The sequence below is a fragment of the Papio anubis genome, chromosome 3, assembly GCF_008728515.1.
Source record: "Papio anubis isolate 15944 chromosome 3, Panubis1.0, whole genome shotgun sequence".
NCBI lineage: Eukaryota > Metazoa > Chordata > Mammalia > Primates > Cercopithecidae > Papio > Papio anubis.
In genome coordinates this window covers 70,038,986-70,065,406 of record NC_044978.1, presented here as the reverse complement: position 1 = coordinate 70,065,406, position 26,421 = coordinate 70,038,986, and the positions used below count along the sequence as shown (strand labels likewise).

The following is a 26,421-nucleotide window of genomic DNA, read 5'->3' as shown; positions in this document are numbered from 1 at the left end:
GCTATTCCATAGCTTCCTAACCTTGCTCCAATTTGCCTCCAAATCAATTACCAGGTTTTAGAGATACAGATAGTATATGACCTTTCAAGAAAAATGCTTTGTAGATTCTGGGATGAGAGGGTCATTACCTGATAATTAATTAGATTGTGTGCTGTAATGCAGATTGTCTGATGGTAGTAGACAAAAAGACCCTGGGCATAAGTGGCATTGAATCTTTACAAAAATTAGGAAAGGCAAGTAAACAATTGCCCCTACCGGAGATGGAAGCATTCTTCTCGCTGACAAGGTAGGATCAATTACTCCTAGTTATTGAAGTAGGATTGATAAAAAATTACTGAGATTATTAGTGATGAATAAGCATGACATAAACTGAACAGGTCTTGAAGTGGTTTTAAACTTGTCCTTGGCCCAGAGCCACATGCTCATCATGAGGGGATGTTGATAGTATGATCTGATCTTGAGTCAGGAACGTCTGTCAGACTTGGAAGAGTAACTAATGCAAATAAGGAGGGGTTATTTTAACTAAATTCAGTTGAAAGATTCTATTTCCGACTTTACCCTTGTAAGAGTCCCATTGATTGTTGATTATTCCACATTACAAAAATGAGTTTAGAGTGTGTTGTAGCTGGTTTTGAACTACTGGCCTCAAGTGATCCTTCTGCCTTGACTTCCCAAAGTGCTGGGATTACTGGCATGAGCCACCTTGCTCCGTTGGCATTTGCCATTGTCGAAGCAATTTAAATTTTGAAAAGTACTGTACAGAAATCCAGGTTTACTGTCAATCATCTACTCCTCTGCACTTGTCCAACCACCTTGAACTTTCTACTTCACATGTTCAAGTGAAAAATATGCACTAGGGACTACAGATTGAATCATTGCACTGTAACCATGATCCAACACTTCCATAATTCTGTCAGCAAAATTAATCTGATTGGGCTGGGGTGGAGAAGGTGGTGCATGAAAATGCTATAACCATCAGGCCAAAGACAGCTAAGTGTTTTTAAGAAGACGTTACAAACCTTCTGAACTTCAAGTGCAGTAAGTTCTCAGGAGGGAGATGATGGTGAATTTTGCTTTAACCTAAGGGATAATGCAAATTTTTCTTATGCAGCTCTCAAACTAGTATGTCCATGTGATAAAGCATCCTTGTGATCATCCTAGGAATTAAATTAATTTTACAGAATAACCTCTCCAACAGTGGAGAATTTGGTTACTGTAATTTTTATCTGGAAGTATGTGTGTTTCTCTTAAATTATTCTTTCTCATCTTAATTTCATCTTTTCTTCCTTTTCAAATTGAGTACCTGTCCTAACAACAGCCCTGTTGATTGGTACCACAGGTTACTTCTCCATCTTCTGGGTCATTTTATTTATTCATTTTGTTGTTATTGTTCTCTTAAATTCTTTTTTTTTTTTTAAATGGAGTCTTGCCCTGTTGTCGCCCAGGCTGTAATGCAGTGGCATGATCTTGGCTCACTACAACCTCTTTTTTTTTTTTTTGGAGACGGAGTCTTGCTCTGTCACACAGGCTGGAGTGCAATGGTGCGATCTTGGCTCACTGCAACCTCCGCCTCATGGCGTCAAGCGATTCTCCCTGCCTCAGCCTCCCGAGTTGCTGGGATTACAGGTGCCTGCCACCACGGCGGCTAATTTTTGTATTTTTAGTAGAGACAGAGTTTCGCCATGTTGGCCAGGCTGGTCTTGAACTCCTGACCTCGGGTGATCCGCCTGCCTCGGCCTCCCAAAGTGCTGGGATTACAGGCATGAGCCACCGTGCCTCGGCTGTTCTCTTTCATTCTAACTCCTTTGTATATCTTCCATAGTTTTCTTTGTTTAAGAGTTGTACTATCTGCTGGGCGCTATTGTTCACACCTGTAATCCCAGCACTTCAGGAGGCCAAGGTGGGTGAATTGCTTGAGCCTAAGTGTTCAAGACAAGCCTGAGCAACAAGGCAAAATCCCTTCTCTACAAAAAACAGTTAGCTGAGTGCTACACCTGTAGTCCCAGCTACTTGGGAGGCTGAGTTGGGAGGATCGCTTGAACTGTGATTGTGCCACTGCACTTCAGCCTGGGTGACAGTGCAAGACTCTGTTCCCTCCCTGCTCTAACAAAGAAAGAGTTGTACTATCATCCTAACTAGGTTGCACCTTTTATCTTTATCTTGGCCTTAGCAGTTCCCACCTTTATACTCACAATTAATCTGGCTCCACTCTACTCAGCCAACCTGGTGCCCAGGAAACATTCTTTGCTCCAGTCAGAGTGCTTTCTTCCATTTTCCTCATGGAAGCTATTCTCTTGGCCTCTGGGCTTTGGTGCATGTTTTTCCTGTTATACTGGAAATATAGTATATTTTTTCCAGCATTGGGGATTGCTTTCTCACCTGTCTAAATCCTACTCATCCTTTGGGGCCCAACTTAAAGTGCCAACTTCATAAAATTTCCTTCACTACAATCCACACTGATCTCTCCATTCTTGGTATTTCTACATACCAATTGTGAAAACTTGACATTTACAAGTCACATTTAACTTGTCTCCACCTTGTATGTCATGTTTTCTTCTTGAGGAGAGGGTTATTTTCTCAAGATGAAGGCAGTGAATGAAATATTCGTTTCCATAGATTTTTGCCTGCCTTTGGCACCTATTATTTCCCTCTACATTCTGTAATGGCCTCGTATTAATGGAGCTATTTGTCAGATTGGTCATCTTTCAAAATTTCCCTACCTCTGGCTCAAAAAACACGGAAATTTTCTTGATATTGTCTGGCACATTGGCTTGCTTTGTAGGAATTTTATGTAGATTTTCTCTCCTGTTAGAGTATTAAGTTTTGTTAATTTGTTTTGAGACAGGGTATTGGTCTGTCACACATGCTGGGGTGCAGTGGTGCAATCAAAGCTCATGGCAACCTTGAACCCCTGGGCTCAAACAATCCTTCTACTCAGCTTTCCCAGTTGCTAGCACTACAGGCACACACCACCATGCGAGGCTTGCTTTTTATTAATGTTTATTTTTGTAGAAATGGGGTTTCACTATGTTGCCCAGGCTTTTCTCAAACTCCTGGTTTCAAGTGATCCTCCTGCTTCAGCTTCTCAAACTGCCAGGATTACAGGCATAAGCCACAGAACCTAGCAAGTATTAAGTGTTCTTTAAAGGAAAGACAGTATTTTTGCCATCTTGCAATCTCCACAGCTCTTCGAACAGTGTCTTCCACATGGAAGAAATTTAATATGTATTCAACAATATTTTGTTATATTCTGCAACCACTAACACAATCCCAGTCAAAAAAATACTTGTAAAATTTTGTGTTTTAGAACATAATGGTGTATGATACCAGTGGCATCTAACACTACTGATCTGTACTCTCAGCGGGGATACTTTCTGAGATGTTTTGAAGTACTAGTAATGGATATGTGCCAATCTTTTCCCTTTGTGGATTTTCCTTCTTTAATTTCAGTCAATACTTTTTAATACCTGCTGTGTGTCAGGCATTGTCCAAGGAGCCATACGAGATACAGAAGCAATACCAACCGATTCATTAAAAATACTGACTGAGGACATATAACAGAACAATGAAGTTTTCAAACAGCATCACAGAGCCTGGGGTTCTGCATAATGATTTGGGTATTTGGAAGGCTGAGCAGAACTGGCTGTGAACACACTAGTCAGATACAATTAAACCTCTTTGTGCTACTTACTTACACATGTATAAACAGACTTCAACCATAAAAACTTAGTTTTATTTATATTTTAGAGTTTCATACAAGATTTTATTTCAAAACAAAGCATCCTTCTGCTTTTAAAAGTTTAAAAACAACTTCAGTAGAGCAGAGCTTGACTAGTAGGCACAAATGACAAAGATGTTGAAACCTACAACTTTGAAATTTCGTTAAGCTAATCATCAGCAATCAACCTGTTATTTGTTTTATTGAAAGGTATTAGAGAGGCAGTCATTCAGGATGGAGTTTCAAAGGTTAGTCAATACGTGACGTGTTTTTATCTCATAAGATTATAGGTTTCCACGCATAGGAAACCTGTGCTTGGAATCAAAACCTAGGCTTGGAATTAAAAAGCTGTTAATTTAGAATAAATAAATGGGTGCTAAGGTGATCATTGCTATATATAAAATATTGACCAGAATTAGACTTGTAAGTGTGACAACTGTAACCATGTTAACAGAAGTTATCCTTGAAAGATGGGATCACAGATAGTTTTCTTCTTTGTGCTTTTCCATATTTTTCAAATTTTCTCAATGAAAATGCATTTTATTAACTAGAAGTTGGAAAGTTTGTTGGGAAAAAGTAAATCAGAAAGTAAGCAAGAGATCGTCTAGTCCAAAATTATTGTTCAACTGTTTATGACATCAAATCACAGGCAGTAGACACATAAGTATCAAGGGGCTTTGATTATTTATAATAGTGCTTTTTAAACTAAATTTCATGGAATGCTGTGATTCCTCGGGGATTACTCAAGGACCAACATGGAATGGAAGAGATAGATGCAGGGAATGTGACTTAAGGCCTCTACTGGAAAACCTCAACTTTCTTGTTCATGTCTATAAATATGCCTGTTGGAGAACAGATTTATTGGTGGTTTTTTTTTTTTTTTTTTTCTGTTCTAGTGAAAGCTAGTGTCAAATGTCACCTTGGGTGACCCGTGTTCAAAATGGTGGAATAGCCACTCCAAGTTTCTGTCCCTCCACAGCAGCATTGAAGAACAAGCAAAAGCTGTCTGAAATAACTTTGTCAGAATGCTGGAAAACAGTCAAAAGTTTACAGCAACCAAGAAATTGCTGAATCAAAATATATGAAGCAGACATTGACAGAATTGAAGGGGGAAATAGACAGTTTTACAAAAATTTTTGGAAAGTTTCATACTTCACTTTTAATGATAGGTAGAACATTTAGACAGAAGAGCAATAAGAAAATAGGCGACTTGAACAACACTATAAACCAACTATACCTAACACACACATATGGAACTCCATCCAACAGCAGCAAAATATGCAGTCTTATCAGGTATACCTGAAACATTCTCCAGGATATATTATATATTAAGGCATAAAAGAAGTTTCAACGAAGTTTTAAAAATTGAAGTCAGAAAGGTCTCTGACAACGATGAAATGAAGTTAGAAGTTAATAACAGAAGGAAAACTGGAAAATTCACGAACGTAGAAATTTAACACACTCTTAAACAACCAGTGGTTCAAAAAAGATATCATAAGGGAAATTAGAAAATACTTAGAGACAAATGAAAATGAAAATGCCACTTAGGAAAACTTGTAGATTGCAGTGAAGACAATCTATAGCTGTAAATGCCTACATTAACAAAGAAAGATCTCAAATCAACCTAACTTTACAACATAAGGAAATAGAAAAAGGAGAGCAAAGTAAACTCAAAGCTATCAGAATACAGGGAATAATAAAGATTAGAGCAGAGATAAATGAAATAGTGAATACAAAACCTATAGAGGGAATCAATGAAACCAAAATTGGTTCTTTGAAAAAGATCAACAAAATTGGCAAAACTTTAGCTACACGAAGAAAAAGATGAGAAGACACAAATAACTAAAATCATAAAGGAAAGTGTACATATTACCACCAAACTTTACAGAAATAAAAAGGATTATAAGACAATACTATGAACAATTGTATGTCAACAAATTAGATAACTTAGATGAATAGAAAAGCTGGACAGACCTATAACAAGGAAAGAGATTCAATCAGTAATCAAAACATTCCAACAAAGAAAAGTCCAGTAGTAGATCACTTCTCTGGTGAATTTTATCAAACATTTAGAGAAGAATTAACTCTGTTGTTACTCAAACTCTCCCAGTAAATAGAACTGAGAGCACTCTCTAACTCATTCTATTAAGCTAGTACTCTCATACTAAGGCAGATAATGACATCACAAGAAAAGAAAATTATAGATATTGCACACCCATGTTTATAGCAGGACTTTTCACAATATTCAAGAGGTGGAAGCAAGCCAAATGTCCATCATCAGGTGAATGGATTAAAAAATGTATTATGTACATACAATGGAATATCATTAAGCCTTAAGAGGAAGGAAATCCTGAAAATGCTACAACATGGATGAAACTTGAGGCCATTATCATAAATGAAATAAGCCAGTGATAAACAAATACTGTATGATTCCACTTACATGAGGTATCTTAAGTAGTCAAATTCCTAGAAACAGAAAGTAGAGTGGTGGTTACCAGGGGCTGTGGACAGAAGGAAAAGGCCAGTTGTTTAATGGGCGTAGAGTTGTAGTTTTGCAAGATGAAAATGTTTTGGAGATCTGTTTCACAACTGTATGAATATGTTTCATACCACTAAACTGTACTTTTGAAAATAGTTAATATGGTAAGTTTTATGTTATATGTTTTTACCACTATAAAAAATTACAGACCAGTATCCCTTATGAATATAGATACAAAAATTCTCAAAAAGGGCAGGGCACTGTGACTCATGCCTGTAATCCCAGCACTTTGGGAGGCCGAGGTGGGTGGATCATGGGTTGAGGAGTTCAAGACCATCCTGACCAAGATTCTGAAACCCCGTCTCTACTAAAACTACAAAAATTAGCCAGGTGCAGTGGCAGGCGCCTGTAATCCCAGCTACTTGGGAGGCTGAGGCAAGAGAATTACCTGAACCCAGGTGGCAGAGGTTGCAGTGAACTGAGATTGCACCACTGCACTCCAGCCTGGGCAACAGAGTGACACTCCATCTCAAAAAAAAAAAAAAAAAAAAAAAAAAAAAAGAATCCGTCTCAAAAAAAAAAACAAAAAAAACCCAAAAAAATTCTTAAAAACTACTAGCAAACCCAAACCAACAGCATATTAAAAGGATTATATACCATTACCACGTGAGATTTATCCCAAGAATGCAAAGATACCTCAACATAAGAAAGTCAATTAGCGTAATATGCCACATTAGTAAAACAAAGGGAAAAAAGACAAACATTTCATTTCAATTGAGCAGAATAGGCATTTGGTAAAATCTGATACCCTTCCCTAATAAAAACATGCAGAAAACTGGGAATAAAAGGGAACTTCCTCAACTTGATAAAGGGTATAATGAAAAACCCACAGCTAACATCAAGCAACAACAACAAAATAGAGAAGTTGCACTTCATCAAAATTAAAAACTTTTGGGCATCTAAGTACACTATAAAGAAAGTAAAAAGACAATTTACAGAATGGAAGAAAATATTTGTAAATCATATATCTGATAAAGATTTAATATACAGAATATATAAAGAACTTCTACAACTCCACAACAAAAAGAACCCGGTTAAAAAAAGTACTGATTAAAGGATTCGAACAGACATTTCTCCACAGAAGATATACAAATAGCCAACATGCAGTTGAAAATATGCTCTACACCATTAATCATTAGGGAAATGCAAATCAAAATCACAATGAGGTACCATTTCACATCTACTAGGATGGCAATAATAATGTAATAATAGTACAGAAAAAAACAAGGGTTGGCAAGGATGTGGAAAAACTTAAATCCTTTAACATTGGTGGCGGGAATGTAAAATAATGGAGCCATTATGGAAAGTAGTTTAGAGATTCCTCAAAAAGTTAAAGAAGAACCATATGACCTAGCAATCCTGCTTCTAGGTATATATCCCAAATAATTTAAAACAAAGACTCAGATACTTGTACACCAAATATACACCAAGTATGCTGTTTCATCGCAGCACTATTAACCATAGCCAAAAAGTAGAAGCAACTCAACTGTCCATAAATGGATAAACAAAATGTAGTTTTATGTATCTTGAATTATTACTCAGCTCTGAAAAGGAATGAAGTTCTGGTATGTGCTACAACATGGATGATTCTTGAAATAATGCTAAGTGTTTTAAAATAATGTTTGAAAAAACACTGAATGAAATAAGCCAGACACATGTAAAAAGACAATCTATAGAATGGGAGAAAATATTTGATTTTTCAGGGGCTTGGGAGATGGGGGAATTAGGTGTTATTGCTTAATGGCAAGTTTCTGTTTGTGGTTATGAAAATGTTTTAGAAATAGATGGTGGTGATGATTATGCAATATTATGAATATAATAGTCACTGAATTGTATATACAACATAGTTAAATGGCAAATTGTATATTATGTGTATCTTACCACCTTAAAAGAACCCCCCACCCCCAAAAAAAGAATATTAATGCTTGACAGTCTTCACCTTCCCCACAACAAAAAGTCACATTGGTCTTCATTAGGGGACTAAATCAACCTTAAGGTTCTAAAACAGATAATTCCTGTAATTTATTAAATTGGACTCTCTGGAAGCAATCAGGGTAGCAATTCTTAAATAAATAATTCTCTTTATATATTTTTATATATAGAGAGAGGGAGAGACAGGGTCTCACTGTTGCTCAGGCTAGTCTCAAACTCTCGGCCTCACGTGATTCTTTCACCTGGCCTCCCAAAGCACTGGGATTTCAGGTGTGAGCCACCACACCCGGCTTTTGCCTTTATATCTTAAGTGAGACTCTTTAAGGTCTTAAGAGGTGAATTTTTCAGGTGCTGAGAAAATTAAAGTAGAAAAGCTTAGAAGACACTGGGTCTGTGAGGTAGAGGACACCTAAGCCCTTTTGGCCCCCATGTTCCAGCTGATAGCCAAAAGGTAGTGATAGATATGAAAGGAGGAGGTTCTGCTGCCAGCCAAACCCCAGTATTCCAGGACCCATGGTAAGACTTTGAGGACACCTTCTAGTCCAGTACTTTGTTCTCAGATCTGATTGAACAAGTCCAGATGCTTCAGATAATGGCTTTTTGTGACAACCTCAGGTTATGCCATTCTTTACTCCCTGAAAGGAGTATGAAAGTGGAAAACCTCAAGTACTGTTGCGTGAAGAATGAGCTAGTGTACCCTCTTCTAGGTGCAGAGTAGAGTTGACAGTGTAGGTATTGTTAGACTTCCATGAGGATTTCTTTTGAAAAGATGTTCCCATGCTTAAAAAATAAATGACAAATTTAGAGTATTCTCAGAGTTCAAAAGAAAAAGTGTATTTTCCCTCTATTTTCTATGTTGGCAAGTAGGCCACATAAAGGTGCAGTTCTGTTCGTTTAAGCTGTTGGAGTATTGCAATAGGTACTTCAAAGTTGGGGAAATGTTACTTGATTTTGAAAAGCATGAGGCATAGAAGGTAAAAGATGACACCAAAAAGCTAACTTAAATCAACTTAAGAGGGATACAGATTCATGGTTCATTAGTGGTCAGAGTTATAGAATGTAGGAATAGTACATCTGTGGTGTTTTTCTCTGTTTCTTCATCATTCCCATGCACACTAAATTTCATAAACAACTTTCTTTTCATAGAGTGACTCTTGCCTGGGGATTAAGGGTACTCCCTAGGAACCTAAGGGAATGAGTAAAATGACCCCCACAGGAAGACAAGGCTACTCTCCCTATTGTGAGAATGACTTCATCAATTTGTAACCCAGTCAGACTAAATATATCGATCATGTGTTGGTTTTATAACAACTAGAAACTGGGAAGAATAGAGTTCATAAAGTTTTCAGTATTGTTGCCTCACAAAATAATCCTTCAGAAATTCCAGTTCAAAAGATAGAAGGAGTCTATTGCTTGTTTCATAATGCTTATTTTGTTACATTACTCTCTTCTTCCTCAGCTAGAAACTTTGAGCCCCCATAGGCTATGCTAATTAGGCTTTTTATATATTTTTTTGAGACAGAGTCTCTCCCAGCCTGGAGTGCAGTGGCATGATCATGGCTCACTGCAGCCTTGACCTCCTGGGCTTGAGGGATCCTCCTGCCTCAGCCTCCTGCGTAGCTGGGATTGCAGGTGTGAGCCACTGTATCCAGCCCTCGACTGTTTATATTACAGAGCCCAGGAACACTTAGTGTAATTCCAAGGCTCTTTTAAGACTGTCACTGGCTCAAGGATCCAAATCCAGGGCTCTGACTAAAACATACTTAGACTGGTTCATTCTCTCACTCGCTTCAGGGTGTTGCTCAAATGTTACCTATTCAGTGCTATCCGAGTCTCTATTTAAAACTGCATCCGTGATCTCACCTCTGACACTCCACATCTCTCTTTCTGGTTTTATTTTTCTCAATAGCACTTATATCATCTAATGTACTATATATTTCACTTCATTCTCTTGCTTGTTGTCTGTATCCCTTCCATGATGACAGGGATTTTTGTCCGTCTTGTTCTTTGTCGTATCTGTAACACCTATATCAGCATCTGGCACATAGTGCCTGCATGTAAGTCATGCTTAATACATATTTGATGGATGATATTTTGAATGAAAATTTATCTACATAACCACATTAAGTAAAATTGAATTTGGACTCTAGGACGACTGCTTGGGTCCAAATTCTGGTTCAGCGACTTACGGCTGTTGACCTTGGGCAAGTTATATAACCTCTCTCTGCCTCAGTTTTCTCATGTGTAAAATGAGACTAGCAATAATTGTTCTTATTATATAGACTTTGTTGTGATGACGAACTTGAATTGGTATGATAAAGCACTTTGAAAAATATCTGGCACATTGGAAACACCATGTATTAATAAATGTTAACTTGTAGAAGGAGTTGCATTTGACTGTATCTGAGTCAGTGCTATGTTTTATAAAGAAAGCATTTATTTAGATTTTATGATTTCCCGCTTGTGTGTAGGAGCCAATTTGTATGAAAATAAGGATGATAGGAGTCTGAAATGTGAGTTAGGCCCTCTAAGAATTCAAGAAAGTCCATACAATCAAGCATCTTATGAAAAATAGTTCAATGGAAAGTATAATTCAAGATAGCATATATTTCTATGAGAGCCTACCTTTACTCCTTTATCATACTTATCACAATAATTTTTACTTGTTCAATATGTCTTCCATGTTTGGATTCTAAGGTAAGCTAGATTTGAAGTTCCATGAAACCAAATAGATTAGTCTTGTCCACCACTAAAACTCATGTCATATCTAGCACATGGTAGGTGCTTGATGCGTATTTGGTTAAAGGAATATGTATTCTTGGCTACTCAGAGTACAAGGAGCCTATACTGAACAAGTTATCTTTTTATCCACCAGAAGCAAGAATTCATTACTTCCACATCTAAAAATGTTATCTCACCCCTCTTTTCTTCTATCCAGTTTTTGTTTACTAGAACTTATCATGGCTGCTTTTACCTCGTGGCCTCTGTTGTTTGCTTTTCCATCTGTATCTTTTAACTTTTGCCCATCATTACTAGCTAATGACTTTTCCTGTGTATTGAAGTCAAATTCTCAACAGACACCCTACCTGGTTTTAATTAATGAGAATTATTGGTCTTGAACAAAGTTCTATCATTGGCTGCTCTCAAGTATAGAAATTGACTGCCCTTGGATCAGGTGGCCATTTTTGACCTAATCAGATATGGCTACAGTGATCTGGTTCAAAATAAGTTTATCTGTTTGTAAAGAACAACAAGGGCTGATTCCCTCAGTAGATCTTCTGGGTATAAGAAAGAATAGGGAAAGCTGGATTTCTGAGGCTGGGGCTGCCCAGTATGCCCCAAATTACAATCATTAATATTTACTATGTGTTAGAGGGATACAGTGTAGGGTATAGATATAAGACCCTATCCTTGCCCTCATATAGCTCACAAACTAGAGGAGGCAGGCAAGCAGATTGAATTCAGAGTAATGGTATTGCTGGAGTTGAACACCTTGTACCATGGGAACACGCAGGACAAACACTCTGGACTGGGATTATGAAATAACCTCCATCTTCACCGAGGTTTCTGTGTTCCGAGTATATGTTAAAGAGAGGAAGTTCTATGTCACATTTGTGCCCTTCAGTATCCTTAAAAAAAAAAAAAATCTTGTTGAAAAGTTTCTAAATTGAAACCAAGAAATGACGTTGAGCATATACTCCTTTACCTAAAGGATGTTTTGTTTTCAAGTTTAGGAAGAGTACTGTTCTTTGACTTTCAGGTGTTTTCTCCAGTGAATATAGTGAGTGTGCCAGAATCGTTTGATAAGAATGAGTTTCACTACCTGTAATCTGAGAGATGTGGCTTTGAAACTGGACTGACATTTAGGGAGCACTTCCTTGCCTGCCCTCCTTCAGAGTTCTACTACTCCTTCACTTCACAGCAGTTCTAACTACTAATTATTTAAGCTCCCTCTTTCATTCCTGGTAATCTTGATTACATGGCAGGGAGGACTTCTTGCAATCCGTCATTCTAATGGAATCTTCAATGGGGATATATATGGATGAGAGAAGCCCTCTGGAACACTATGCTTTATCCATGACTATTGATTTCCACCGTTTGCTCCTAACTTTCATCTTCTGCCATTGTCTTGCATACTCTTCTTTTCCAGTCAATTCTCCAGTAAAATCTGTTCCAGATAATAGCCTAAAGGTTGGTCATCGGGCCTGAAGGCAATATACAGCATCCTGCATTATTAGCACACACTGAGTGAAAGTATAACCCTACTCTAGATGACCATCCAATGCTGAAGATGATGATGCTATTCTTGGTACTTTGATTCAGACCCAAGATGAGGCTGAGAATTTGTATCCATTTGAGGAAATTCTTAATGACCTAAGTATCTCTACCAATAGTGTTCATCATTAAATACTTTCTGCCTGGCACATAGTGCTTTTTTAAAATTATTTTTTGTTCAATAAATGAAAGCAGTTTTAGTGGATCAGTTCAAGAGGAGTCTTTGTATTAGCTTTGTTTAATATGGAGTTTGGAACTGAAGAAACATTTAATAATTATCATTTTAAAGTATAGAATATGGTATATCAGACCTTCTGGAACACTCTCTAGACACAAATGCAGCAGAGACTGCATTGGAAACCTCTGAAAGAGTGTATCCTTGGCCAGCAGATGGCATTCTAATACTATAGTTTAGAGAAAGCAAGTAGCAAAAGGTAAAGAAGCACTTTATAATGTTGAAGTGACCATCTATCTCCTTTTTCCCCTCCCCATCCCCACATAACTTTATCTCATTTCCATTTTATCCCAGGCAACTATCTTTTCCATCCATCCACCCCTCTTTAGGTACCTAGAGATATCTTACTGCCATGCTCTCTAGTTCCTCATAGGAAAATATCTTTTGTACTTATTAATAATCAATCCATAGAAATAGGACCAGCCACATAATTTTCAGGGCCCTGTGTAAAATGAAAATGCAAAAGTTGTTCAAAAAGTATTGAGAATTTTAGGACAGTAAGAGAAGAGCATTAAACCGAGCACCGAGCCCTCTGAGCCTGCATAAGCCATACACCCATGAAACCAACCATACTTTATAATGTAAATATTTCCCTCTTCCCATTCTACCTTCCATTATTCTAATGCCCTGTCCCCTGTGACCCGTACCAAAAGGGCTGCTTAAGAAAGGAAGGAATCACTAAATGTTATTGAGACATCATAGAATCTTAGCACTGAAAGAAAATTTAGAGATCTAGTTCAATCCTCTCATTTTAAAGATGATTACATTCCAAAGAGATGAAGAGGCTCTCCCAAGGTCCCCAGCTAGTTATGTCTCAGACTGGACCGGATCTAAGTATTCTCATCTACCAGACCAAGGCTCACTCTCTTACGCAGACTCCATGAGAGGTATTTTAAGAAACGAGTTTTCCCATCTGCTCAGGATATACTTTGCCCCGTTTTCTCTACAAGAGAAGGGTACATGTTTGTGTTACATTTGAGTACCAGGTGTGTGCTGGGCATTACACTCGATGTTTTATACATAATACCTCAGTTAGCAACAAGCTCAGAAAATCATTATGTTCTCCCCATTTTTCAAATGAGAAAAATTGAGAATCAGAACTTGAATTTTAGTCAGTAAATGGGAAGACAAGAATTTGGGCAAGTCTGTGATTCTAAAACCCAGTCTCTTTCACTATATCATTCCTAAATTTTAGGAAAGCTGAATCAGCCTGTATTTCCTGAACATTGGTCTTGTTTTTGGTCAGCTCTGGGTGATCTTGGGGACTCTTTCCAGGCTGTTTTCTTCAAATTTATGAGGCTTGCTACTGCCTTGGTGTCTTTGCTCCAGGGTGTTTCCTCTGCTTTAAACACGCTTCCCCCAGATATTTCATGAAAAACAGGACCATGTGTTGGATAGGTAACAGGGGATCTGATCATTCAGGGTCTTACAGGTCATTGTAAGAACATTGGCTTTTTCCTCTGAGTGAAAATGGGAGCCATTGCAGCAGTTTGAACAGAGAAGTGACGTATCAGATTTAGGATCCTTCTGGCTGCTGTGTAGAAAAAGAGACTAAAGGGATGGAGTGGGGAAGGTAGAAGTTTGTAGGCTTTTTAGAGAGTTATAACAATAATCCAGGAAAAAGATAATGGTGTCTCATACTAAGGTGATAGCAGTGGAAGTGATGGAAAGTGGCTGGATTCTGGAGTTATATGTGTATGTAAATACTATATTTTTAACTTCTTGTTATGGAAAATCTCAAATACATACAAAAGTACTACAGAGATGAGTATAATGAATTCCTATGTTCCTATTCAGTGAACCTATCATGGGTTATGTGTCAGGCACTTTGCAACAGCTGCAAGAATTGCCAACTTGTATCAATCTTCCTCCCCAACCCTTGATTGGGGAGAAAGCAATTTGAAGCAAATCCCAGATACCGTATTGCATGTGTAAATATTTCAGCTTCTACTACTCCAACTGCTTCTGACTGCCCCAACATTCTGCTGTTTACCCTATGGTTTCTGCTTGTTCATAGTTTCAGGTACTCAGGACTTCTAATTACTGTTTGCTCTATTTGTCCTCCTTAAGCTTTTTTCCTTCCTATCAACTACTAACTCTGTACTTCTCAAATTCAAACTCCCTAAAAAGAGGTTCTTGTGGGTTCAGTTAGTTGTTTTTTTTCCTTCTACACAGAACTCATGATCTGGCCCAATTGTGGTCGATTGGCTGCTCTTGGGTCAGGGACCCTCTTTTGGCCAACCGTGGTGGTGTAACGACAGGGTTAGTTTTCCCAAAAAAGGGTTATTGAAATGGAAGTCACTTAACAAATAATAGGCTGCTCTCCAATACTAATACATAGTGGAAATTTAATTCTAGAAAGGATATAAATGGTGAAAAAAGTAAGTCTGCAATGAGACTAGAAATAGATAAGTGTCTAATCACTGAGTACCGTTATTTTACAGTCTGACCTGACTCATTTAGAGTGCTATTCTTGGGTGCCACTGAGGAATTAAGCACATTTTTTTTTCTTAATATATTTTTGTTTATAACAGGCTGAGTAATAGCATAGATAATAATGATCTAGGCTGAAAGTCAAGACCTACATTTAATTCTTCTGTTCATCATGGACTTTGTACAATATTAGACAAGATAATAAACTTCTTTGTGCCTTTGTCTCTCTCCAGTGAGATTAATACCTACCTTTTCCTGATTCATATATGGTAGACACATAAGATTAGAGGGATAGAAGCATATGGAGCTTTTATGAAGAGAAGCATGTGAAAATCTGAATAATTACTATTTCCTATGTGAGGATTTTTATGAAATTATAAAATGAACATAGATTTAAGGGTTTTTTTTTTGTATAAATTTGAGGAGTACAAGTATAGTTTTGTGACATGGGTATATTGCATAGTGGTAAAGTCTGGGCTGTAACCATCGCCCCCTGAATAATGTACATTGTACCCATTAAGTAAGTCCTCATCCCTCACCCTGCCCCCTGGCCAACCCTGCAACTCTTCCAAGTCTCCAGAGTCTATTATTCTACACTCTGGTGTGTCCATGTGTATACATTATTTAGCTCCCACTTTTAAGTGAGAAAACACAGTATCAACTTTCAAATATTACACACTGTCTAATCTATTCATTTTCATCAGGTACTCAAACATTTTTCTTCCTACATTTTAATGTATGTGTCATATGTATATACTGCTTAGAACAGTGTGGGGCAAGTAGTAAGAGCTATGTAAATGTTAAACAGTTATCTGCATCAGCGTCAAAAAGAATTTGTCAAAAGTCCAGAGTTGCAGCTGCAAATGCTTAAAAATTTGACCCCTCTCTCCATCCCCTAATATATGCCCTGCTAAAATACAATTACATGAAGCACATAAAATAGTATGTCATGTGAAAATATGAATAAAAGGAAATTTTTTGAGCCCTGGAAAATTGGCAGTGTATATGTTTATGTGAAGAAAACCACCACAACAACAAAAAAGAAAGGGGGTGGTTAAAAGTAACATTGATAACTGATATCTCCATTGTTCTCAAAGACTAGTTAGTGGACAGGCTGCATCAGAATCACCAGGAAATTTTCTAGAATTCTTGGTTCTATTAGCGATTCTGATAGAATAGAATAACAGTGGAGATTAAGAATGCAGAAACTGTTTAAGTTGCTCAGATGATCCTGATTTTCAACCAAGCCTGAGAATCACTGATATGTAGAAAAATGTAATACAATAATTTAATTTAACTTAGTACATCATTTATTTCCTGTCATCCTATTCAAAGTGGTATGTATTGGGAAATATCTATCCCCAGGGAAGAGGACTGGGAGGATATCTGTAAAAATCAGAATGACAATTATCTCTGGATTATGAGTTATGGAAATACTTATTTTACATTTATGTTTCTTATTTCTAAGTTTTCTGGTTGAGCATATATTATTTTTATAATAATAGATATTACTTACAACCAGTGCCAGAAAATTATTCACAACCAGTGCAAGATGTTAAAGAGTCATATGCAACCTATGTTTTCAGTTTATCAAATGTAAAGAAAAAAAGCAACTTGATAGGCTGAGGCAGGAGGATCACTTGAGGCCAGGGATTCAAGACCAGCCTGGGCAATATAGCAAGACCCCATCTCTTAAAAAAAAAAAATGAAAAGGAAAGAAAACAAAAATTAGCTGGGCATGGTGAAGTGTACCCATAGTCCTAGCTGCTCAGAAGGCTGAGGCAGGAAGATTGCATGAGTCCAAAAGTTTGAGGTTACAGCGAGCTATGATCTCTCCACTACATTCCAGCCTGAGAGACAGAGGAAGACCCTCTCTCTACCAAAACAATCTGTCAATTCATATTCACATAGTTTTTGTTTTAAAAAGCAAGGCTACATATAAAGCAACATGGACACAATATTTATTTTTGTTTTTTAAAATGTCACAAATTCTTTTAGTAAATATATGTCTTAGAGAATATAAAACAAATTAAATCCTAATTAGCTTTTACTTCTTTTGCTTTGGCACGAATGGAAATATACCAATGTTTATAAAAGGACCAGTCAGTAACCTTATACTTGATGGGGTGAAAGAAACAGTTCTGGTACAATATAGATCTTCTGTCCAATTTGTATTTTGGGCTGTGCTCCAAGAATAATGTTCAGTCCTTTTTAAAGATCCTCTTGGCCTCTACTCCTTCATATACGTAAGTCTGAAAGGTGTTAACAAACAGAAGAATTTATCTTTAAGATTTACATCTAAATTAAGAAAAATATTGGTATTATTATAGTTTTATACTATATGAGTTTATACTATTTTTATATTATATATATTATATGAGTATGAGTTTATACTATTTTTTCTTGTACTTGATAGCAAGATTTTATACAGATATAGGATACAGCCATTTTAAAACGCTTGTTGGTTTGTAGTCGTTTACATTTTCAGTTAAAATAGGCATTGATCATTTGACATATATAAGTTCTCTTTAGTAAATAGGCATCAGAAAATAGCTATACAATATTTTTTAAATCAGTAAGATTTATGAGAAAAGAAGTAGTCTGTTTACTGAAGATCTAGCTCAGCAGTGATAAAAATTATTGTTTTGTAGTAATTTTTGCCTTTTGAAAATAGCTATAAATGTTACAACTCACCTGGACTAGTTCATCGCCTATAATTTCTCGGACAGTATTCAGTTCATTTCCATTGTCTGTCCGTTTGAATTTTCCAATAAGTTTATTTCCCTCAAGGCTCCAGGTCCCCTACATAATAATGATGATAACAATAATGGCATTTATTAGGGTCTTACACATGTCAGGCACTGTTCTGAGTTCTGTAGACACACTTTTTCATTTAATTTTCATGGTGACCCTATGAAATTGATACTATTATCCTACTTTACAGAAGAGGAGACTGTAAAATGGCCCAGTGATTCACCTAAAGTCACAGTCAGGATTGAACCTAGACCATTGGGCTACAGAGTATGTGTTGATAACCATTATGCTTGTTTTCTTAAATAATTTCCATATGCTGAATTTTAAGGCAGATGAGCAGGGCTTCTTTCTGAATCTTTCATGTTACATATCCAGAAATATAGTCATGGTTAACTTATTAACATGGTTAATAAGTTTCATAGAGAGGTTAACAACTCTGTGCTTGTTTTAATTTGTGTGATTGTGGAACTAATTAAAGAAAGGCATAACTGATAAAACATTCAGTAGTTAAATTGTCATTACAAACATATGTAATTTAAATAGAAAAATGTTGAGGCTAAAAAAGTTTTTAAAAAATTTGTTGAAAATAATGACTTCCTAAAATGTGTTATCTTAAACATGAAAAGGTACACTCTCAATGACTTGCACTACATCAAAGCTTGCCATTTGGTAACTCACTCATTTGTTCATTTGTCCATTTCTTTTATTATTTCAACATATTTAATTGCTATTACAGTTAAGTTACATATTAACTCTAAAAGCTTCTGTTGCTGTACTGTTTAAAAACACAGTTTTGATTTTTTTTATGAATAGGTCTATACTCAGTCATTCAAAAGATATTTTTTCTAATTCTTATTGTTCAATTCAGATTCTTCACAGATGCGTATAAAAATAAAAGTATAATACTTAGATAACCCTGCCAATTTGTGCAATATATAACATAGACAAACTTCATTGGCTTCTTCAGTAAATGAAGGAGACCTGCATTAATTAAACCAACCAATGAAATAGAGCAGAGATCATTTTAATATTGGGTAGAAAAATCAAGAATGCATTGCTCATAAAAAAATTCTTACACTGAGTTCAGTTCCGTCTGCTAGGTTGTAATTAAAGGTGACACCAAGTTCAAAAACAACTTCAATGTTTCGAAAAGTGCTTGATTCTTTGACTGTGAATTTATTTCCTTCTTGTGTAATTGTCAGCTTCAAATTGTCATGAGCTGCAAGCTTCCTTTTCATTAAATTAATACCTGCAAAAGGTAAGACAATGGAGAAAATAAAGTCAAATCCCATAGGAAGCGTTTATTTTTCCAAGTTATGTTTTGTTTGTTTATTTTGAGGGTGGGAAGAAAACTCGGTAGCATTGCCTTTGCACAAGAGCATTCAGATTGCTTCTGTAGAAGTTCAGTTTCAATCAGATCAAGAGAACTGATTAAAGTTGTTTTTTCAAAACTTGAGAAAAATTAAGTACAGTACAGAATTATAGAATCTTAGAGCTGAACAACTTTAATAAGATTAACAAACTGTTCATTTCAGTGTTAAGTAAATTAAGTTCTAGAAATATCAAATGAAGGATTAAAATGTATATTCATGTATTTATGAGGAAGCACATATTTAATTCTACATATACCGTATTCTTTTTTCTTAAATGCCCCTTTGTTTTTCATAGTGGCTTTAAAATTTTGAACTTCATAATTCTCTTTGTTTCTTGTGGCATTTCTGACACAAAAATGAGAAAATTAGCAAATGTTATAGCCAAAATCACTGTAAGAATCTACAAATTTTATAAATTTAAACTTAGAATTCCTAAACTGTAAGCTATAATTGATGCAGATTTTTCTTTTAGAGGAATGACACAAATTAGTTTGCCTATCTTATGTAGTATATGGGCTGCCAGAGTATTGGTATCAATTTATAAATCAGTTAAATTAAGCCTCCCTGAAGAAAATACATAGCTTCTCAAGATTATTCCAAAACTTTTATAAGTTAGAAGAAATAAGAATTAAATCTAACTTATTCAGAGCTATAAATTTTAAGAGAACCTTTTTCCATTATTTTCTTATATGGTCTTTGCTTTTCCATCTCCTAGAATTTAACATTTTCAAATCTGGAAGTTATCATTATACACTGCCATTTTCTTACTGTAAACAACAAAAAAGTCATTTTTCAGTTAAAGAGTGAAGGAAACATATCTGGATCTTTTTGGTGTGTTTCAGAGGACAGCACTAAAAGAATCTTTTCTTCCATTAGTGAGATAGTGGATTCTTCCTAATGTAAGAAGTAAGAATATGATTTCCCTCCTCTGAACATCTTCTGGATCCTCACTACCACATTAGGAGCTATCCGTAAGCTATCTGTAATCTCCTAGAGATTTAGGAGTTAGAAAGAAAAATGTTTGTAAGAAAGCAAAGAATAAGCCACAAAGAAATAAAGTCTTTACCCATTTTTTCCATGAACTTATCATAGTTTTCACTCCGGTGTACCTTCCAAGTGCCATTAAACGCCATGATTTCAGTTGAGTCAGCCTCCAGGCAACTAGAGATTCAGGTCTGTCCTTGGGCAAGAATTTATTATATTTCTTATCTTAGAACCAACCCTATACTGTGATGTGGAAGTTTAAAGTTCAGGAAATCACCTAACTACTCTATGTCAAGCCATTAATTCTTATTAATTAATAAGAATTCTTATTAATTAATTCTTAATTAGTTAATTCTCATTCTGTACATTCCTGAGATCTTCTGAAATTCAACTGAATTAAAACATGAGAAGCATACCTATTCTGTCTTCAACTACAGTTTGTGGGCATACTTATTTCAAGAATTAGAATGCATGCTATCAGAAGATTGTTTTTCTAAGTTCAAAGTGCACACTGTGTTGGAGCTAATATAATTTATAGTGTAAGTCAGATAACATCTGGGAAATGAGACCATGACCTGTCTCTTTTTCATAGCAGCAATTATCTTATAAAGTAAGACTTTATGATGAAATACAGTTGAAAAGTTAGTTAATAAGATTCGTTTTCTAATATGTCTTTTTGCATTGTGTTTAGCATTGCCAGGAGTTTGGATAAATATCGTGGCACTTGGTACAGTGCATGACACGCAATAAGTGCTCATTAATTTTTGTCTTGATCCTGAATGGTGATAGGCCACTGAGCAAAATTTCAAGAGGTACAAATGAGGCTGGATAGTATAAAAACTTGCATAAAAGAATTAGCTTTAAACATCTGCTATGTGCAGAGAGAACAAAATCCGGTTTTAGCTGTGCCATTAATTAAAACCACTCCTTCGCTTCAGTCTCACTGCCTCTCATCCCCAAACCCAGTAGAGTCAGAAGCCACAGCTCAGTATGTATGTGTATTTAGGGTATAGAGGGTAGCTAGAAAGGTACAAAGAAAAGGTCACCATATCTCTCCTTTCCCTACTTCACGCTGCCAACCTGGAACAGGCCAAGCTTGGGGAGGAAACTTGGTGTGAAGTAAAGAGTTTTAATTACTAGTCTTAAGATGTTTATTACTAAAATGAGTCTATTATTGTGATTGAATGTGACCAGATAACATCTTATTAACTAAGGGTCAGGAAAGAAGCTCTAGGGCTTGCCCAAGATATTACTTAGGGTCAAGGGAAGATAAATCTAACAGATTTGAACAGAACATTGGGGAATAGAATCCTGGTTTTTAAATTTTGGTATTATTTTATATTTTGATTTTTAAAAATCTTTTAAACATTTTTGATATTGTTTGATTTTTTTTATTTTGAGTTGCCCACTTTTTATTTTATTAAGTAAGCACTTTAAAAAGCAAACTATTTTCTACTAACTCTATTATTTCGTTAAAAAAGAAAAAGAGTTGCCTGGTGCAGTGTTTCTTGCCTGTAATCCCAGCTATTAGAGAGGCTGAGACAAGAGAATACTTGAGGCCAGGAGTTCGAAACTAACAGTTTGAGGCCAGCCTAAGCAACATAGTGATGATCTGACTCTAAAAATTATAATAAAATAAATTAGCCAGGTATAATGGCACATGCCTGTAGTCCCAGCTACTGGGGAGGCTAAGGCGGGAAGATCTCTTGAGCCAGGAGTTGGAGATTGCAGTGAGTTGTGATCATGCCAGTCCACTCCAGCCTGGGCAACAGACAGACCCCATCTCTAAAAGATAAATAATTTTTTAAATGTCAAAAAAGGAACGAAAAAGAACACACATACACACTTATGAGCTGGGGACAAAGGTCATAACGGGAAGTCCTTTACATTCATAATTTAAGCTTTACTTTCAAAATTGGGTACATTGTGATTTTTTTCTCTTTTTTCAGAGAATTAAAACCTTATCACTTGGGAGCAATCAACCTAATATACTTTCAACTTGGAGGGAAGTAGAAAAGTTTGTTTAAAGCTAAGGACTAATAGTCTTTCAGGTAGGTGACTGGTTATGGTGATTTGTGAACTCAGAAGCCTATGGAGAATGAATCCAATCTTCCTTTCTAGGTCAGAAAAATAGGTATATCTGTCACTGAAATAGAAATGTGGTAGAGTGAAAAGAACATATGTTTTAGAAACAAAACCTGTTGACTTGGGCTTCAGTGCTGACTAAACATACTTACTCTGCAGAATCTTCGTCAGATTACTTACTCAACCTCTCTGAGCCTCAGTGTTCTCATCAATAAAATGAAGATAATAATAATACCTGATATGCATATTTTATGAACAAATTCCATAAAGCACCCACCTGAACAACTTACAGTAAAAGGTACTCATTAAACCTCTGTTTCTCTCCTAACTCTCTGACAAAGGAAATCTAGGAGCAATAACAATGTTTTAGAAGCATCCTAGGTCTCAAACCACTGTGATATTTTGTTAAGAAAACTCATGTCGTTCTGGTGTTTATGAGAAAGTCACCTAAAAGTTACTTAGGTATTTTATGATTTGCACTAGTGATCCACATGGGACTGGCTATGCCTTGGATTTGCCTGTTAAGGATAGTATTGCACTGTATCACCCTCTGGGAATACATCTTTCCACTATGTGATCTCATAGCGATTGAAATGAAAGTGCCTGACTCAGGAAGGAAGGTTGGCAGGAAGAAACTAAAATGGCTTACCATTTTCACCATGACCTCACCTGTGTCTCATGGCCACTTTAAGCTTCACAGAAGGATCCAAATAGGATCAACGGAAAGCAAACAACGCTGCTTCTCACACAAGCCTGGTAACAAAATAAGCATGTTAAACTTTCAGTCTTAAATTTATATCAGTAGCAGTGACCTAATTTAACATTAGGTAGGACATCCTGTAATCTCTGTAGAGTGGCATCAGTGGGTTTTTTTCCTTAATGCTCAGATTATATTTTTAACATTACACTTTTCCTTCTTCAGCTCCCCGACTCTAGCTCCTCAGTTTTTATCACTTATCTGTAGTCCATCTAGAAAAGAATAAACAGAACTTAGGGGCCAGTTTCCCTACAGATCTTTCCTACTGATGATATGATTGAGCCAACCAGCTAAGGGCAGACCCAGCCCTTTCTTTTCCATTTTGATAGTATTAAAAGACTTGAGTATTGCAGTTCGTGGTCATAAGTGGACTAAGTATATGTGTGCATGTGGATGCAGATGCTATGGAGGTAGAGCTATAGCTATACCCTCTGTCTCTGGGCTCTGCAGTCAACATTGCCCACGGAGTGGTCTGGAAGAAGTGGAAATCAGCAGAAACTCCTGTGGATCCCTATTCCATTCCTCCAAGGGAAAGTACAAACCACAATCCTTAGCATGGGTTACAAAGCTACTACTTAAATCTCCAGTTGCTTTTTCCATTCCCTACTGTGTACTACAAGATCTAGATCTATTAAACTTCTTGCAGTCCCCAGTCCCCTGAATGTCCATGCCTCTGCTGCTTCAGGTCTCAGCTTGAATGCTGATTGCTCAAAGATTCTTGCCTTGAACTACCAAGATTGAGTCAGGCAACCCTTCTTCTCTCAGGTGAGACCTTCAAAAGGTCTCAGAGTAGCTCATAAAAGACACAGCTGATTCATAATAACCAAAGGAATATTGTTATCATGAAGTCCAGCGACATCATTAGCAAGGGCAGTAGGGTGTTAAAATTTCATCTCAAAGGAATAATGTTCTAGAGATCAAAAAATCCTTTTACCCCATTGTATAATAGAAGGGAGTGTGCTTGTAGAGTATTATTCTTCATATATCCTTATGGTGAAATAGCATTTTAAGGCATATTCTAATGATCTCAGAATTTGTGTATCCTATTCTTTGATCTCAAGTTGTTTAGCTTTTTGTGTGTCAAAAAATAGAAGTCTCTATCAGAGCTGTATGAGAGAAGGATTTGAGGGACAGATAGAAGGGGTAATAGGAAAGTCTTAAGGTTACTGTCAAATCCCTAGCAGTGAATGGGGAATGAGAAAGAATTCTAAAGTTGGCCGACAAAGCTTATTTCATTCTGTTTTAATGATTAGCCTCTAAATTTTAGAAATATGATGACCTATTTAATTAGGTTTTAGATTTTGTATCTGGGATGATTGGTTGGTTTTCTTTCAAAGAGATTATAAATGTACAGCAGTGTGTGGAAGAATGTCTACCATAGAGTGGTGAGTGTGGCTTACTAATTCTCATTAATAACAAAACAGCTTAAGAAAACAGCCATTTTAGAAGATTCGTGTGCCCATTGAATGATTTTGCATGAAGGATTTATGACTCCTTCTTAGTAGTCTGTGTTTATTCCCAAAATGATGAGTCCCTTTCAAGCAATGTAGGTTGTTCATCTCCTGTGCCCCTCATACCACAGGTAGAAAGAGATGGGTTTGCATTATCATAGCTCCCTACTGCCACATCCAAACCAGTATGTTTCTGCCTTTTTCCAAATAAAATACTGTTTTTTGAGGCCACTCCCATTTGGCTGTGGTCCAGCCTACTTCATCATTGTTATCTGCCATCCACTCCCTCTAGCATTATCATCTACCATCTATCACTGAAAATCTTGGTACTTGGCTCACCATTATCTGTGTCCTGCCCTCATCCTGGGTGACCTCAAAGTCCATGTGGATAAGCCACTTGTCAGTCTGGCTTCACAGCTCCTTAGCCCCCTCATATCTAATGACCTTTACTTCTTTTATGCTTTATCCACTTACATCCAGGGCTGTGTCCTGTGATCTTTCATCATTAAAGCTGCTCCTTCTGTTGTATTTAACATGCCACTCTGACCACAGCTTTCCATGCTCTCAGCTCCTTTATTTTCTCCTGCACATTAGTTATTGGCTTGGAGAGAAATTTTCTCAGTTGTTGCCTCTATTTTCTCTCAAGTTAAAGCCCCCTCCTGTTTTATTTAAATTCTCTATTCAATTGATACCCTGTTTCCAATTTTAAAACTCCCTCACTTTTTCCTGCACTGACCTAGCTGCTATTAGGCTTGCATGGTTTCTAGTCTTAGACTAATTATCAGCACTCCCTGGCAAGACTTCTGTGTATTTCAATCAGCTTCCTCCACATTTGCAACAATGGCTGTGCCTTTAATCACCCTCCTGTAGCCTTTTACGCTTGCCCTCAGCAGACAACCTGCACATTACTTCACAGAGGAAATAAACCATCAAACAATTCCCTCAATTTATGCCTTCTCAATTACAGAGTTACCTGCTATTACTTTCTTTACTCCTATTAGTTGTTACACTTATGTATGAGGTTGTTTTTGCATTGCTATAAAGAAATACCTGAGACAGGGTAATTTATAAAGAAAAGAGGTTTAATTTGCTCATGATTGTGTAGGCTATACAGGAAGCATGGTGACATGTACTTCTGGGGAGGCCTCAGGAAGCTTCCGATCATGGCAGAAGGCAAAGGAGAGCAGGCACATCACATGGCAAAAGCAGGAGCAAGCGAGAGGGGGAAAGTGCCACATACTTTTAAATGACCAGATTTCATGAAAACTCACTATTGCAAGGACAGTGTCAATGGAATGGTAAACCATTCATGAGAAATCTGCCCCCATGAGCCACTCACCTCTTACCAGGTCTCACCTCCAACATTGGGGATTACATTTCAACATAAGATTTGGGTGGGGACAACATCGAACCATATCAACCCACTTTTTTCTTTCAACATATATTTTAATTCCTACTATGGTCTAGGCACTGTGCCACATTATAAACAGAAAGATAAACACATACAGTTTCAGTCAAGGGAAAGCAAGGCTTGAAACTGCAATAGTGTGTCACATGTAAAGTTTTTTTTTTTTTTGGTTTTGTGTGTGTTTTTTTTTCCTGTTTCTTATCACCCCCTCTTTCTTTTTTGTTTATTTGCTTATTTGGGTGAGGTGAGATGTGAAGACGATCAAGTCTCTCCCATTAGACATGAAGATACCTAAATTCTGTTGACATTTCTAGAACCTACTCAATCTTTCTCCTTCTCTTTATAGCCAGGCTTCTTGAAAAAATAATCTGTACTTTTTGTCTTCACATGCTTATCCTTCATTAATACTTCAATCTACTGCAACGTGGCTTTCATATTCACCAGTCCACTGAAACTACTCACTAAGGTCATAGATGA

The 26,421-nt window shown here is 36.7% G+C and overlaps 1 protein-coding gene and 1 long non-coding RNA gene across 7 annotated transcripts in view; one reads left to right on the top strand and one right to left on the bottom strand.

Moving 5' to 3' along the window:
- Positions 1-26,421, top strand: part of LOC103884590 — a 63,833-nt gene that overhangs the window by 1,151 nt on the left and 36,261 nt on the right. For 3 of the 6 annotated variants that reach the window (XR_004182566.1, XR_004182564.1, XR_004182568.1), the window contains exons 1-2: positions 19,130-20,230; positions 22,193-22,294. The exons of 1 other annotated variant lie outside the window; for it this stretch is intronic. This is a non-coding gene — a long non-coding RNA (uncharacterized LOC103884590). Of the gene's footprint in view, positions 1-19,129; positions 20,231-22,192; positions 22,295-26,421 lie in introns of those variants that run through there. 2 more of the 6 variants (XR_004182567.1, XR_004182565.1) reach the window with 1 other exon arrangement.
- Positions 15,521-20,451, bottom strand: FABP2 (fatty acid binding protein 2). The gene is made up of 4 exons (XM_003899128.4): positions 20,326-20,451; positions 18,963-19,135; positions 17,827-17,934; positions 15,521-17,384 (listed from the first exon to the last, which is right to left on the bottom strand). The coding sequence occupies exons 1-4, from the start codon at positions 20,390-20,392 to the stop codon at positions 17,334-17,336; spliced, it is 399 nt and encodes a 132-aa protein (XP_003899177.1). The 5' UTR covers positions 20,393-20,451; the 3' UTR covers positions 15,521-17,333.